The 14,088-nt window shown below is 35.1% G+C and overlaps 1 protein-coding gene across 3 annotated transcripts; it reads right to left on the minus strand.

The window, feature by feature from the left end:
• Positions 1 to 6,058: 6,058 nt before the first annotated feature.
• Positions 6,059 to 14,038, minus strand: LOC131944411 (alpha-ketoglutarate-dependent dioxygenase alkB homolog 7, mitochondrial). 3 transcript variants are annotated; one of them, XM_059304999.1, is made up of 5 exons: positions 13,984 to 14,038; positions 11,123 to 11,521; positions 7,952 to 8,125; positions 7,117 to 7,241; positions 6,059 to 7,025 (listed from the first exon to the last, which is right to left on the minus strand). In XM_059304999.1, the coding sequence occupies exons 2-5, from the start codon at positions 11,501 to 11,503 to the stop codon at positions 6,830 to 6,832; spliced, it is 876 nt and encodes a 291-aa protein (XP_059160982.1). In that variant the 5' UTR covers positions 11,504 to 11,521; positions 13,984 to 14,038; the 3' UTR covers positions 6,059 to 6,829. The 3 variants fall into 3 exon arrangements, with proteins under 3 accessions (XP_059160982.1, XP_059160981.1, XP_059160984.1); XM_059304998.1 differs by having other exon boundaries at positions 13,886 to 13,984; XM_059305001.1 differs by having other exon boundaries at positions 6,064 to 6,959; positions 13,886 to 13,984.
• Between the last annotated feature and the right edge of the window lie 50 nt (positions 14,039 to 14,088).

Raw genomic sequence — 14,088 nt, forward strand, 5'->3', positions numbered from 1 at the left:
AAGTTTTGTTTTATACTTACTTCGAAACGGAAGAAACGAAACATAAGCTAACTCATAAACTTGTTTTAAAGAATAACTAGGCGAACCGAGATCTAGATCTAGATAGTACTAGACTAGACGACCCAGTATTTATTTCGAAACGGTCTGTCTGCTGCACTGAACAACACAAACCACTGCCACAATCCCATTAATTATGCTCACCTTGTATAGTCTTTTAACACCAAGTGGTATTTTTGAAACTTCTATTTTTTTTTTTTTTTTTTTTTAAATCTATACCGACACTGGCGATAAGTCACTCAACGACAGTCTCGTTGAGAATAGTGTAGGATCGGCTGGTTTGTGCCATCATCAGTAAAAAAAAATGTAATGAGCACAAACATTTATTTACTTTCGAACTGGCAGATCTGTCAACCGTATTAATTCTAACAAAAATTGCTAATATTAAAATATTATGGAATTTAGATCTAACAGACATTTTTAAAAAATCAATCTAGGTATATATATATATATATATATATATATATATATATATATATATATATATATATATATATATATATATATATATATATATATATTTATTTATTTATTTATATATATTTATATATATATACTAGCTGCATCCCGTGCTCCGCACACGGTAAATCTTTTTTAAATGTACCAGCTTTGGAACAGAACAAAACAAACAAAAACATAAACAAAACACAACCACAAACACAACCACAACACAACACAACCACAACACAACCACAACACAACCACAACACAACCACAACAACAACACAACCACAACAACAACACAACCACAACACAACCACAACACAACCACAACACAACCACAACAACAACACAACCACAACAACAACACAACCACAACACAACCACAACACAACCACAACACAACCACAACACAACCACAACCACAACACAACCACTACCACAACATTAGAATCACCACCAAACAACACGCTTTTTTAGGCGTCCGCGCCCAAAGAGAGCCTTTCCGGCATTAAAAATTGAAGTCACATAAATAGATCCTACTCCATAACTTACAATAAAACAATGCGATGCAAATAAATGTACGGCAAGTGGTGTTTACTTTTATGGTTCTAAGAAAACACATTGGCATTGTAATTAGAATCACCACCAAAAAACACGCTTTTCCCAGGCGCCCGCGCCCAGAGAGAGCCTTTCCAGCATTCTCTAAACTATAATTCTAAAATTTCACCATCTGTTAACACCGAAAAACAAAAAAAAACAAGTTAATAAAAAGTCTAGTGACAATTTAAGCGCAATTTCCTTATGTTATCCATAACAATTTTAAATCGAGATAAATCATATATTCAGCAAATAAATAATGCAACACAAGTAGTTTTAATAATTCAAAACAAAATAGAAATCAGTACGGAAATTGCGCTAAAAAGAGACAACTATATTAACCTATATCAACGGAGGCCTACACGATGCTCAGTTTAAAAAGTAGTAAATATCATCCTAGGCCTACACGATGCTCAGTTTAAATGTTCTTAATTAATTTTTTGTGACCGAACGAAAGGATATTTTTGAAAACTTTCTTCTGCAATATTGGTCTAAATTATGGCAGGAATCGATTGGTAAATTGTTCAAGTCGCTAAGTGGTCTGGTTGCCGAGATATGGAGCAAAAACTGCATTTGTTCGAGGTTTTTTGGCTTTTCCGGGAAATCCAGGAAGGAATTCCTGGAATTTTTTTGGCCCACAATCATCCTCGGAACTTGCTTAACATATTTGCTTATGGAACTAGTCCTCAATATTGCTTCGTTGAGGAGGAGATACAACTTAAAGGCTGCGGACACACATTCATACATCCAGAAATGACGAGTTAATAATCGCAATTGTCCGTATGGAAATTGCGCTAAAAAATAGTGATTTGAGAGATCATAGACTAATTAGAAAATAATATAAATAATCTTAACATTTTTCTATTTAACTTATGAACCTTAACATATAATAATCAATGTGGAAGTAATAAAAAAAATTAACTCAAATTATTGAGAGTGAGTTGAATATTAAAAACACGTTTTCCCCGGCGTCTGCGCACAGAGAGAGCCTTTCCATTATTCTCAAAAAGTCTAATTTCAACATCTGTTTTCATAACACCGAAAAACAAAAGCAAAGAAATAAAGATTTTTTTTATTACTACCGCATTGATTAATATATGTTAAGGTTCATAATTGTAGGTAAACCTGTGCCCCGAAAAATATTATTCAAGAAATATAGCCTTTGTTTACATTGTTTACATTTAAATAACCCAGTTTTAGAAAACAAGGTCACACGTCTAAGAATATAGAATTGGTAACGCATTTATGAAACCCTCTTAACATATATTACGTCATACTTTCTTCTGAGACTGCGGCAACGCGCGGGTGAGCACGCTAGTCAAATATATAAAGCTTAATAGTGGATGACATGCAGATAGTAAAAATATTGGACTTGACCGCAAGTGTGTAATATTCTTAAAGTGTTCATGTCATTCATGTGTGTACTGAAATCTTATTTTATTATTACAAAAACTCAATATTGATAGTTTTAAAAATACATTTTCATTTTAAAACTTATCATTTTGATTGACGTCATGTGCAAAGAACAAAATTTAGTTAAATATATTTCCATTTATTTACAAATATTCCAATTTTGTTTTTGCAAAATATACAAATTACGTCTCTGTGTACCATTAAGACTTATGCAACAACAATGTTTTTGTTTTGTTTGCGTTACGTTTGCGTTTTGGTTAGCGTTTGTGTTACATCTGGTTTGTGTTTTCGTTGTGGTTAGGGTTAAATTTAGTTAGGTTTATGATTATGTGTTATTGTCTCAAATGTCCATATTTGCATACAGACATTTAATTGGAAAAGTTATATATTTTCTAAATCCGGGAAATGCCGGGTAGGACTATATACTTTTTAACAAACACACAAGTCCCGGTCCTTTACGGATAGGTTTTTCACAGAGGCCAGTGCAGAACCTGACCCGGGACGGCCAGTGTTTCTTCCAGACTTTTTTCTCCGGGGGGGGGGGTGGGGCGGTAGACTTTCCTCGGGAGGGGGGGGGGGCGGACACTGTTAAAAGTATATATTTCCTATATAAATTATATAAATTTCATTTTGTTCGGGGGGGGGGGCGGTAGACTTTTTTCGGGGATGCCTGGAAGAAACTCTGGGGACGGCTAGTATATCATTTAAGTATATCATTGGGATTTTCCACTATGTACCATCTGTAAGGAAGATGTTTTTTACAAATTATATCTGCATAAGTTTCGGAGCCACGTCTTTAAATTTCAACACGCTGTCAACTCTCCCAGGCTGCCAGATACACAACTAAAGAAAATATTTCCATTTATTTAATTTAGTCTCCGTAAGAAAGTAAAATCATGCCAATTATTATTTTGAATTAAATTATATCCTAATTTAACATCTTCCATTGCTAAGAAACAGATTTATATAAGTTTATTGGTAGTCTAACGGGTTGATCTAAAACTGTGAAGAGTATCCTATTGAAAATAGTTAAGTGTTTGAACCTAATAAAAACAACAGACTTACCGCTAAAGCTATAGCCTACTGAAACTTTAGCTTTAAAATAATGTTTAACTTTTGAATGGGCAACATGGTCTTCTAATAGAAGATCTATGGAAGCCGCATTTTTTGTGAAAATAAGTAAAATTTAAAATATAGTATTTTTTTCTAATTTATTAAAAAAAAAGTATTTTTAAAAATCCACCCACTGTCATCCGTGTGGGATCATAAAAGTGTACTGCTGCAAGGGGTGATGGCTTTCTTTCTATGATTGCTGGTTGAAGTGATAGATGAAACTACCATGCAACTTGTAAGGGGTGATAGCTTTCTATGATTGCTGGTACAAGTGATAGATCAAACTACCATGCAAGTTGTAAGGGGTGATGGCTTTCTTTCTATGATTGCTGGTTGAAGTGATAGATGAAACTACCAAGTAAGTTGTAAGGGGTGATGGCTTTCTTTCTATGATTGCTGGTACAAGTGATAGATCAAACTACCATGCAAGTTGTCAAGTATGTGGAGTGAAAAAGTGACCAGAAAGATGCGCAACGAAAAAAAAGCGCAAACAGTAATTTGCGAACACAAACAGAAAAATGCGCAACCAGAAAAATGCGAACACAGAAATTTGCGCTAACAAAAAAATTGTTCACATAGAAAAATGCGCGAATAAGAAAATTATGAACACAGAAAATGACACACAAGTTTTTCATCAGTTATGAGTGTGACAATGTGTGTATATGTGTGTTTATTCTTGCATGTTTAAGTTGGTCTTTGTATTTGTTTGTATACTGACGTATATATTTTATTCTCATTCCTTTATATTTTAACCATTAATGTCCCATTCATTCTACCAAAACTCCACCCATGACGGCCCAATGTAAGGAGCATAACTCTGTATGATCAAGTGAATAGTTTCACAAAATATTTGTTTTTGTCTAAATGAAATAGAAAATTAAGATAAAAAGTACTGCTTAATGTTGGGAATAAACCTGGCTTTCCAACAGTATTAAATAGAATATATTATATTCGGTACAAGTACAGAATAAAAATAAAAAATGTCGGAGAAAATTCAAAACAGGTCATTTTCGGTAGTCAACTTTATTTATTTTTGTCTAAACAACTATGCATCGAATTTAACAGTTAAATATCAATTTGGTTATGTTTAAGATATATAATTCATAAAATACATGCCTAGATACGTCTAGAGACATTATTTTATTTTATTTTTAATATTAAATCTACTAAAAATAGGACAGATGAGTCTAAAATTTCGAGATAGAAAGAAACTATTATTTTTTATCTTTGAAAAGCGCCATTGAAATTAGAAGACCGGAAAAGGATGCTGAAACTATCTGACTTCCTGTTTAGTTAAAAATTAGGATTTGTAAGCCAAATTTTAATGAAACAAATTAAATTTTTCTATGCGTATTGTAAGCGGGCGGCAGCGGGCGTTACGGGACATTAACGGTGTCGGGCGGCAGCGGGCGTTACGGGACATTAATGGTTTTAAAAAATGCTACTGTTCATTCTAAAATGCATAGAAACATAAATTGCTAATGTTTTCCGATCATTCATACATAGATGTTGACCGAAGGTGTTTCGGCCATAGATAATTGGCCCACACGTTGTCTGACAACAGCGAAGGGTTGTCCACTGGCAATTTGTAAACCAGGGCTGTGTAAACACAGATGATAGGACCAAACGTGGTTTGTACGACTAAGCCTACACCGACCGTCGACCAAACGAAGAGCCGACTGACCGACCCTGCCACCCGCCTGTCTATATGTCTTTCCGTGCGTCCGTCAGTCCACCCATTTCTCTACAGTTATAAAAAAAACGGGGGGGGGGAGAGCTGGGGGGCTAAGAAAATAAAGAGTCCACCCTGCTTATTTTTCGACATGTTCAAATGGAGGTAGTCCTATTTTTGCACATCTCTCTTTTAGTTGACCTGAAAACTGGTATTCCAATGACAATAGAATTCGCATGATATCTAAATGTATAGACGGACGGACGGATAGGTAGCCAAGGTGTGTGGATGGGTCATTCGGTCCATTGGTAGGTGTTAATGTAGGTATATTTGTAAGTGTATGTGCAGGCTTAGTTAAGCAAATCACCACTGGTCAAATAACCTGTGATCAACACCCGCGGTGAACAAACTGCCTGTGGTCAACCCTTGCCTGTGGTCAAACAACATGTGGGCTCATCACCTTTTGTCAAACAGTATCTATAATCAGAAAATCTGAGGAATTTGTTATTCTATTTATTTTAGAAAATTATGCCGCATTTATTATTAAATAAAAATATAGAGACGTTGAAATGAAATAGGCACGTACATACTAAAACATGCACACACACAACACACGCACATTCCCATAATTTTCATTGGTGAGCGATCTGTGTGTAGTTTCCTGTGTGCGTACATTTTTATTTTGGTGTTTGCTGTGTGCGCACATTCCGCTTTGCACATTTTTCTGTTGTGCATATTTTTGTGCGCTTTTTTTCCATTATGCATGTTTCTGTGAACCAAGTGAAAACCACGGTCTTTTACATGACATTTTTATCTCACAGCTTGCAGTATACTTTTAGTTTGTTGTCATAGAAACCTAATCAAACATCAGCCAACATGTATTTTTTGGACATTTTAAAAAGTTTTTATTTTAATTTGAAGTTACAATATCCATATTTAAACCCCAACGTACTTTTTCTTGGTTTTATTTTTAAACTTAAATTTGTATTATGATGAGTTGATTGCGATCTATATAACAGAAGGGTGAGGATTAGCTTTGTACTTGTATACTATCTTTTGACTTACTAAACTTTCTCATGATTTTATTTTACATCTTTACATTATCTTAATGCAAAAAAAAAAAAAAACTAGAAAATTAAAAAAATATAAATAGTTATAATAATAAGCTTTGAATCAAATACACTATACATCAAATAAGAATTGTTATTCTTTTTCATAATTTTCAACAGTAACAAATCACATTTTTAAGTTAGCACTATAATTATAGACATCAAAGATTTGACAAACTATACAACGTCAGAATTAGTCAAGGCCATAAGGATGGCACCATAGAAATATATAGATCTATGCCAAAACCAAATTAGAACAGTTCAATGACTGCTTGTTTTGGTACTAATTTTCTTTTGGTGATCAATGAAGGTGGGGTCAAAACAGGTGGGGTCAACACAGCATTGTTTCTATCTGTGTAGCCAAATTTCTTTAAGACCAGCTGCATATTAATCCTTCTGGAATGTTTATGACTGTAGATAGAAATTATTCAACTGCATCTGGTTCATTCCTACAAATGATGGAAATCCGCCGGTCTCGTGGGACTATCTGGTGTTTGAAAACAGACTCCTCACTTTTCAGGACTTCATGAGTGAACTCATACCTTGCCCTACCCCTGAAATACAAAACAGACTCCTCACTTTTCAGGACTTCATGAGTCAACTCATACCTTGCCCTACCCCTGAAATTCAAATGGATTCATGCCGTAACACAAAGATTGCATTAGTTCACAGATTCATACAATTGCAGATATAAAATCCTAAATAAAATACCTCATGACATATAAGCAGCGACGAGGTAGGTACACATCGCCATATTTAGAGCTGTCTTTCTCCAGAGCCAGCCGCATGACACAAGATGAAAGTAGGCAGAGGCCAGCGATGGTATCACCGCAGAACTGGGCAGTAAATTAATGCCAACACAAGTTAAGAAACAACATGACTGTAGGCCGACATTTATGTGATAAATATGTTGTCAAAACACTAATCTAGTTCAATTTTTGTTGACTAAACCTAACAGGTCTTTTAGCAAATTGCAAAATGAGTGAACCTGACAAAAGAAATAATTCTGCATCTAATAACTTTACTTTTTGAGTAGGTGTAAAGACAAAATGTAACAATATAAGGGACCTACTCTAACAGCATCCACATGTGGTTTAATAAAGCCTTCTTTAGAAATATCTAAGATGGGACCTAACAGCATCCACATGTGGTTTAATAAAGCCTTCTTTAGAAATATCTAAGATGGGACTTACTCTAATAGCATCCACATGTGGTTTAATAAAGCCTTCTTTAGAAATATCTAAGATGGGACCTAACAGCATCCACATGTGGTTTAATAAAGCCTTCTTTAGAAATATCTAAGATGGGACCTAACAGCATCCACATGTGGTTTAATAAAGCCTTCTTTAGAAATATCTAAGATGGGACCTAACAGCATCCACATGTGGTTTAATAAAGCCTTCTTTAGAAATATCTAAGATGGGACCTAAAAGCATCCACATGTGGTTTAATAAAGCCTTCTTTAGAAATATCTAAGATGGGACCTAACAGCATCCACATGTGGTTTAATAAAGCCTTCTTTAGAAATATCTAAGATGGGACTTACTCTAATAGCATCCACATGTGGTTTAATAAAGCCTTCTTTAGAAATATCTAAGATGTGTACATGAGGGAGAGGGACATCGTCCTTGCTGAAAACTTGTTGACGAAAGCGCTCAATGATTTTTGTATTTTTCTCACTCCACGTCAACTTTTCTGTCTCTCTGTAGCCATGGATAGCCTAAAATAAAATGAGTCAGTGAGTTATACAAATATTTTAAATATCTAGGCTGGTGACAGGACAAATGATCTCAGGACAAATGATCTCAGACAAAAGATCTCAGGACAAATGATCACAGACAAAAGATCTCAGACAAAAGATCTCAGACAAAAGATCTCAGGACAAATGATCTCAGACAATTGATCTCAGGACAAAAGATCTCAGACAAAAGATCTCAGGACAAATGATCTCAGACAAAAGATCTCAGACAAAAGATTTCAGGACAAATGATCTCAAGGACAAATGATCTCAGGACAAAAGATCTCAGACAAAAGATCTCAGACAAAAGATCTCAGACAAAAGATCTCAGGACAAAAGATCTCAGACAAAAGATCTCAGACAAAAGATCTCAGGACAAAAGATCTCAGACAAAAGCTCTCAGGACAAAAGATCTCAGGACAAATGATCTCAGACAAAAGATCTCAGGACAAATGATCACAGACAAAAGATCTCAGACAAAAGATCTCAGACAAAAGATCTCAGGACAAATGATCTCAGACAATTGATCTCAGGACAAAAGATCTCAGACAAAAGATCTCAGGACAAATGATCTCAGACAAAAGATCTCAGACAAAAGATTTCAGGACAAATGATCTCAAGGACAAATGATCTCAGGACAAAAGATCTCAGACAAAAGATCTCAGACAAAAGATCTCAGACAAAAGATCTCAGGACAAAAGATCTCAGACAAAAGATCTCAGACAAAAGATCTCAGGACAAAAGATCTCAGACAAAAGCTCTCAGGACAAAAGATCTCAGGACAAATGATCTCAGACAAAAGATCTCAGGACAAATGATCTCAGACAAAAGATCTCAGACAAAAGATCTCAGACAAAAGATCTCAGGACAAATGATTTCAGACAAAATATCTCAGACAAAATATCCCACAGCAAAATTTAATAGTGTATTTGATGATTTTAGTTGATCTGAACATTTTTTATTAACTGTCATATGGTATTGTTTACTATATTAAATATTGTTTATAGGCCTATTTAACAATTGTAAGAAATGTTTGCCGCATACATTTGCCATATTGCACTAAACATTTTAAAATTAGCATTAGTAATAAAGTATGGGAAGATAAAGGAATTTTGCGATAGACAGGGTAGGTTTGAGTTTGCCAAACATGAGACAATCCTACCATGTCAGGTGGACGAAACTAGATCAAAGGGAATAAAATAACAATAGACACACCTTCGATTCAAGGTGGCCGCCCGCTTTGACGGCTGAGACATGCCTTAAGGGAAAGACATCCGCCCTCCATGGACATTACAACTAGTATCTAAATTCAATAGTTATGCGTCGGTCACACCTTAGTGATTAGGTGACAAATGCTTATTTAAACAACAGGGGTCATGGCGGAGCTAAGTTTGTCATAGTGTGTCTGCAAACAAAGCAGTATTAGTGGTCATAGCGGAGCTAAGTTTGTCATAGTGTGTCTGCAAACAAAGCAGTATTAGTGGTCATGGCGGAGCTAAGTTTGTCATAGTGCGTCTGCAAACAAAGCAGTATTTTGGGTCATGGCGGAGCTAAGTTTGTCATAGTGTGTCTGCAAACAAAGCAGTATTTGTGGTCATGGCGGAGCTAAGTTTGTCATAGTGTGTCTGCAAACAAAGCAGTATTTTGGGTCATGGCGGAGCTAAGTTTGTCATAGTGTGTCTGCAAACAAAGCAGTATTAGTGGTCATGGCGGAGCTAAGTTTGTCATAGTGCGTCTGCAAACAAAGCAGTATTTTGGGTCATGGCGGAGCTAAGTTTGTCATAGTGCGTCTGCAAACAAAGCAGTATTTGTGGTCATGGCGGAGCTAAGTTTGTCAAAGTGTCTGCAAACAAAGCAGTATTTTGGGTCATGGCGGAGCTAAGTTTGTCAAAGTGTCTGCAAACAAAGCAGTATTTGTGGCGGAGCTAAGTTTGTCAAAGTGTCTGCAAACAAAGCAGTATTTGTGGCGTAGCTAAGTTTGTCAAAGTGTCTGCAAACAAAGCAGTATTTGTGGCGGAGCTAAGTTTGTCAAAGTGTCTGCAAACAAAGCAGTAATTGTGGTAATTACTCAGCTATGGCCTCTTGTGTGACACCAAAGAAAAGTTTTAAGAAATTGTTTCTGGTCAATTTCTGTGTTTAAAAGCCAGAAGTGGAGCAGCAGGCAAAGAGGTTTGGAAATGTGAAGTTAGAACATGTCGAGCAAGAGTTCACACAATACATGATCACATAGTATTGGAGACGTGTGATCATAACGATGTACCTGCTGGCATAGAAACTTAAGCGTTATGTTTGTGTTGATGATGCAATAAAAACAATAGCTTTACATGAAGACCCATTCACATTTTTGTAAATATTTCGCGTATTTTGAACAATAATGTTGTATAGCTACCGTTACATTATTTACTTTATACATTATCATTTATTATACCTTTCATGAGTAAGATTGTTTTAATTTTTTACTTTTTCAAATCAAATACTACTACAAAGATTAAGTTTAATAAATCTTTTGATGCTTTGTTATGTTTAATAACAAATTCATTTTATTCACAATTATTAATAATAATAATATTATGCGTAAAAAAGTAAACAAAACCTTATTGACAGTCAATTTTTTAAAAAGTTCAAATCAACTTAAATCTTCGTACATACTATTAAAATTTTACTGTGAGATATTTTGTCTGAGATATTTTGTCTGAGATCATTTGTCCATGGTATCATTTGTCCTGATATATTTTGTCCTGGTATCTTTTGTCCGTGAGATCATTTGTCCTTGAGATCATTTGTCCTGAGATCATTTCTCCGTGAGATATTTTGTCTGAGATATTTTGTCTGAGATCATTTGTCCTGAGATCATTTGTCATGGAACCATCTAGGCTATATTTGGATAACTATAATTCATGCCAAAAATATCTTTGTAATCCCATTAGAGTGCCTCAAGGCAAACAGCAGACTATTTAATGAAGCATTGATTATTCTTACATCGTCCCAGTGATCAGTGAGGTACCTCTGTCTCTTCAAACTTCTCTCCACTTCATCTAGCAAAGAAGTTTCTTCTTCTTCTGACAGAAAGTCGTTGTGCACTTTCATATCACGAACTAGTATGTTCATAATACTAGGGTCTCTAGCATCCAAGTAACTCGGGCTTTGTACGGAGGAGCTTTCATGAGTCGAGGAACACCGCACTGTTGGAGGGGAGATAAGGCATTCTTTTTTTCTGCTCTTTAGCTGGATAAAGGTGGATGTAGATTGACTCAAACTTTTTACTGCCGCAGTGGGGGGATTGAGGAAATAATGGCCAAGTAAAGTTCTTTGAGTGGACCGTTGAAAAATAAACAAACATGCTTGATATATATTTTCCATCTGTCTTTATAGTTTCACCTTAGAAAGAAAAATAATAATGCATTTATTGCAAATGAAGTATTTACAAAAAATCATTTTACTGAAATAATTAATGAATGAAAATGGTAAGTGCAATTGAGAATGATGGGGTTTTTTTTGTGGCAAGTGTAAATGTGGTTTAACTAGTTCAAAAGAGTCGAGTACACTTAGTACTGGAAATCTAGTAGTACTATCATCACATTTATTAAGTACTAGATAATAACAAGCTTTTAAAAGCACTGAAAAAAAGAAAATAAAACAAACTTGCTTTCTTTTTTCAAAAAAAGCACTGGTCGCTAAAATATTTGAGAGATCTGACGAGTGAACAAAGCTTATAGTTTTATTCAAGAAAGCAAGTTTGTTTTATTTTCTTATTTTCAGAGCTTTTAAAAGGTTGATATAAAGTTTTTATATATATTTTATTTTCAACTTAGCGATTAATTAATAAAATGATGCAACATGTGTACCCTCATTATAAATAGAGGGCCTATAATTAATATGTATGCTAATAGAGGAGAAACTTTAGCCTACTATTAAAAATTACTGTTATTCCCCCCCCCCCCCCCCCCAATATAATGGTTATATTTTTGGAGGCAACCGAGCTGACAAGATTCTTTCCATCATATTGTTGACATGGATTATTAAAAGGTTTTTTGATTTTGCAATCAAAACGACCATAAAAATAATAAAAAATACAAACTTAAGCCTAAAAATAATCCCGAAATTTAATATTTTTAGAATAAATGTTATAAAAGTTGCAAATCTAGAGAACTTGAAAATAAATTTTTGAGTTAAAGGCTATAGGCCCTATTTGTATTTATTTTCATCAAGCCTAAGATATAACCCGATGTTTCACTGTCGTAAGACAAACATTTTTTTTTTACATTGATTGGGTGTACAGGAACTCTGTGATCAATTTCTGACAACCCCACATCATAGTTCCACTAACCGGAAGTAGAGCTTATTGTACTTTTAATTTTTCAAAGCCAATATAACTTGGGAACTGTTTAAGACAGATGAATGAAATTTCGCATAGAAGTAAAAGATCTAATTCTCTACCTTCTCTCAAATTTTGAGTAATTTCTGTTGACCGGAAGTAGTAATTTACTCTATTTCCGATTTCTTAAAAAAAGCATATGAATGTATTAAGTACCAATAATAGTTCGCACTATTATACACATATTGTTTGACATTCACTTGGTGAGCAATTCTTTTTTTCAACAAGATTCTATTTAAAAAGTTTCATTAATTAAAAATGAATTAAAATCATGTCTATATCCCTAGTTGCCATCCCCTAAAGTGTTATATAAGAATATTCGAGAAAGTCTAGGGGAGATCTCTCCCACTTTATTTTGTTTACAATAAAATTTATGCTAGCCTATCGAATAGCAGGATGCCATTATTTATGTTGCGGCAACATTGTTGCCATTACATGTGAAAACCAAATTGTTTTTGCTTTTTTTCATTTTTATTTAGTTACATAAAATATTAAAAACATCAAATCTATAGTAAAGTCCGAAAAAATCAGACAGGATTTTCTAAATCAAAGCCCCCCCCCCAAAAAACTTTTTACCGCCCTTCCCCCCCGAACGAAATGAAATTTATATAATTTATATAGAAAATATATACTTTTAACAGTGTCCGCCCCCCCCCCCCCGAAAATTTCGAGTGCCCCCCCCCCCCAGAGAAAAAAGTCTGGAAGAAACACTGCTCTGCACGCAACTGAATGTTAATTTTGTTATACCAAGACAAGTAGGCCTACATATACGACATCTACAACAAGAAAGTAAGGACTAGCGTTCATCAGGTCACTAACTGTCTACTACAGGCATCCCGTCTGCTCACTAATAGGACGTCTTATTCAGCATCACTTTATGTGTTTCCCAAATTTACATCCTATGTCAGGTCGGGGGCTGATTCTCGTACAACTATCTCCAGTCAGCTCAGGTCAAATGCGAGGCAACCGTACCCTACAAAAAGGGGAGGTGTGACACTGTTTTTGTATCGAATTACGGCCTTTCCCAGTTCAGATGGGTGATAACTCACAAACATCAACCGTGGCCTCAGTTATATAACAATCAACAACGTCGGCATTCGACCATTTAGTTTTTCCCAATTGAATTCAGCAACAATTAATTTAAATTTACAAACTAATTCAGATAACAATGACAGTGCTGAAGCGCGGGGCCCCTTCAAGCGCGGGGCCTAGGCCGGCCTAGGGCGACCGCCCCGTTTGCCACCCCCCCTAACTTAGGCCCGGGCCTAACGCCGGCTCTGCCAAAACTATAATAATAAACTAATTTAATATAGTTGTAACTAAGTAATAGATCTAGATGATGTGTAGGTTTAAATCAATAAATCCACCTTAGCCAACCATATTCAACTTTCGCTATTATTTCACTTCACTTTGCCTAGGTCAAGATATAGATCTAGATTCTAGACTAGATTCTACTTTCACTTACGGGCGTAAGTTACGGGTCAGGGTCAAAGGACAAAGGAAAAAAAAACATCCGGCAAAAGAAATCAGCTTAAAAAAAATATCTAGATCACAATTTAACACAATTCTT

Source organism: Physella acuta, unplaced genomic scaffold (assembly GCF_028476545.2).
Source record: "Physella acuta isolate Inbredline_101_S28 unplaced genomic scaffold, ASM2847654v3 ptg000491l, whole genome shotgun sequence".
NCBI lineage: Eukaryota > Metazoa > Mollusca > Gastropoda > Physidae > Physella > Physella acuta.

Excerpts from the sequence above, each read along its gene's own strand:
- LOC131944411 (XM_059304999.1), bottom strand. The coding sequence starts at position 11,503 with ATGGAAAATATATATCAAGCATGTTTGTTTATTTTTCAACGGTCCACT. Across the intron at positions 8,126-11,122 it reads TCACTGATCACTGGGACGAT|GCTATCCATGGCTACAGAGA; the intron begins GTAAGAATAATC and ends ATTTTATTTTAG. Across the intron at positions 7,242-7,951 it reads CACATGTGGATGCTATTAGA|TTCTGCGGTGATACCATCGC; the intron begins GTAAGTCCCATC and ends TTTACTGCCCAG.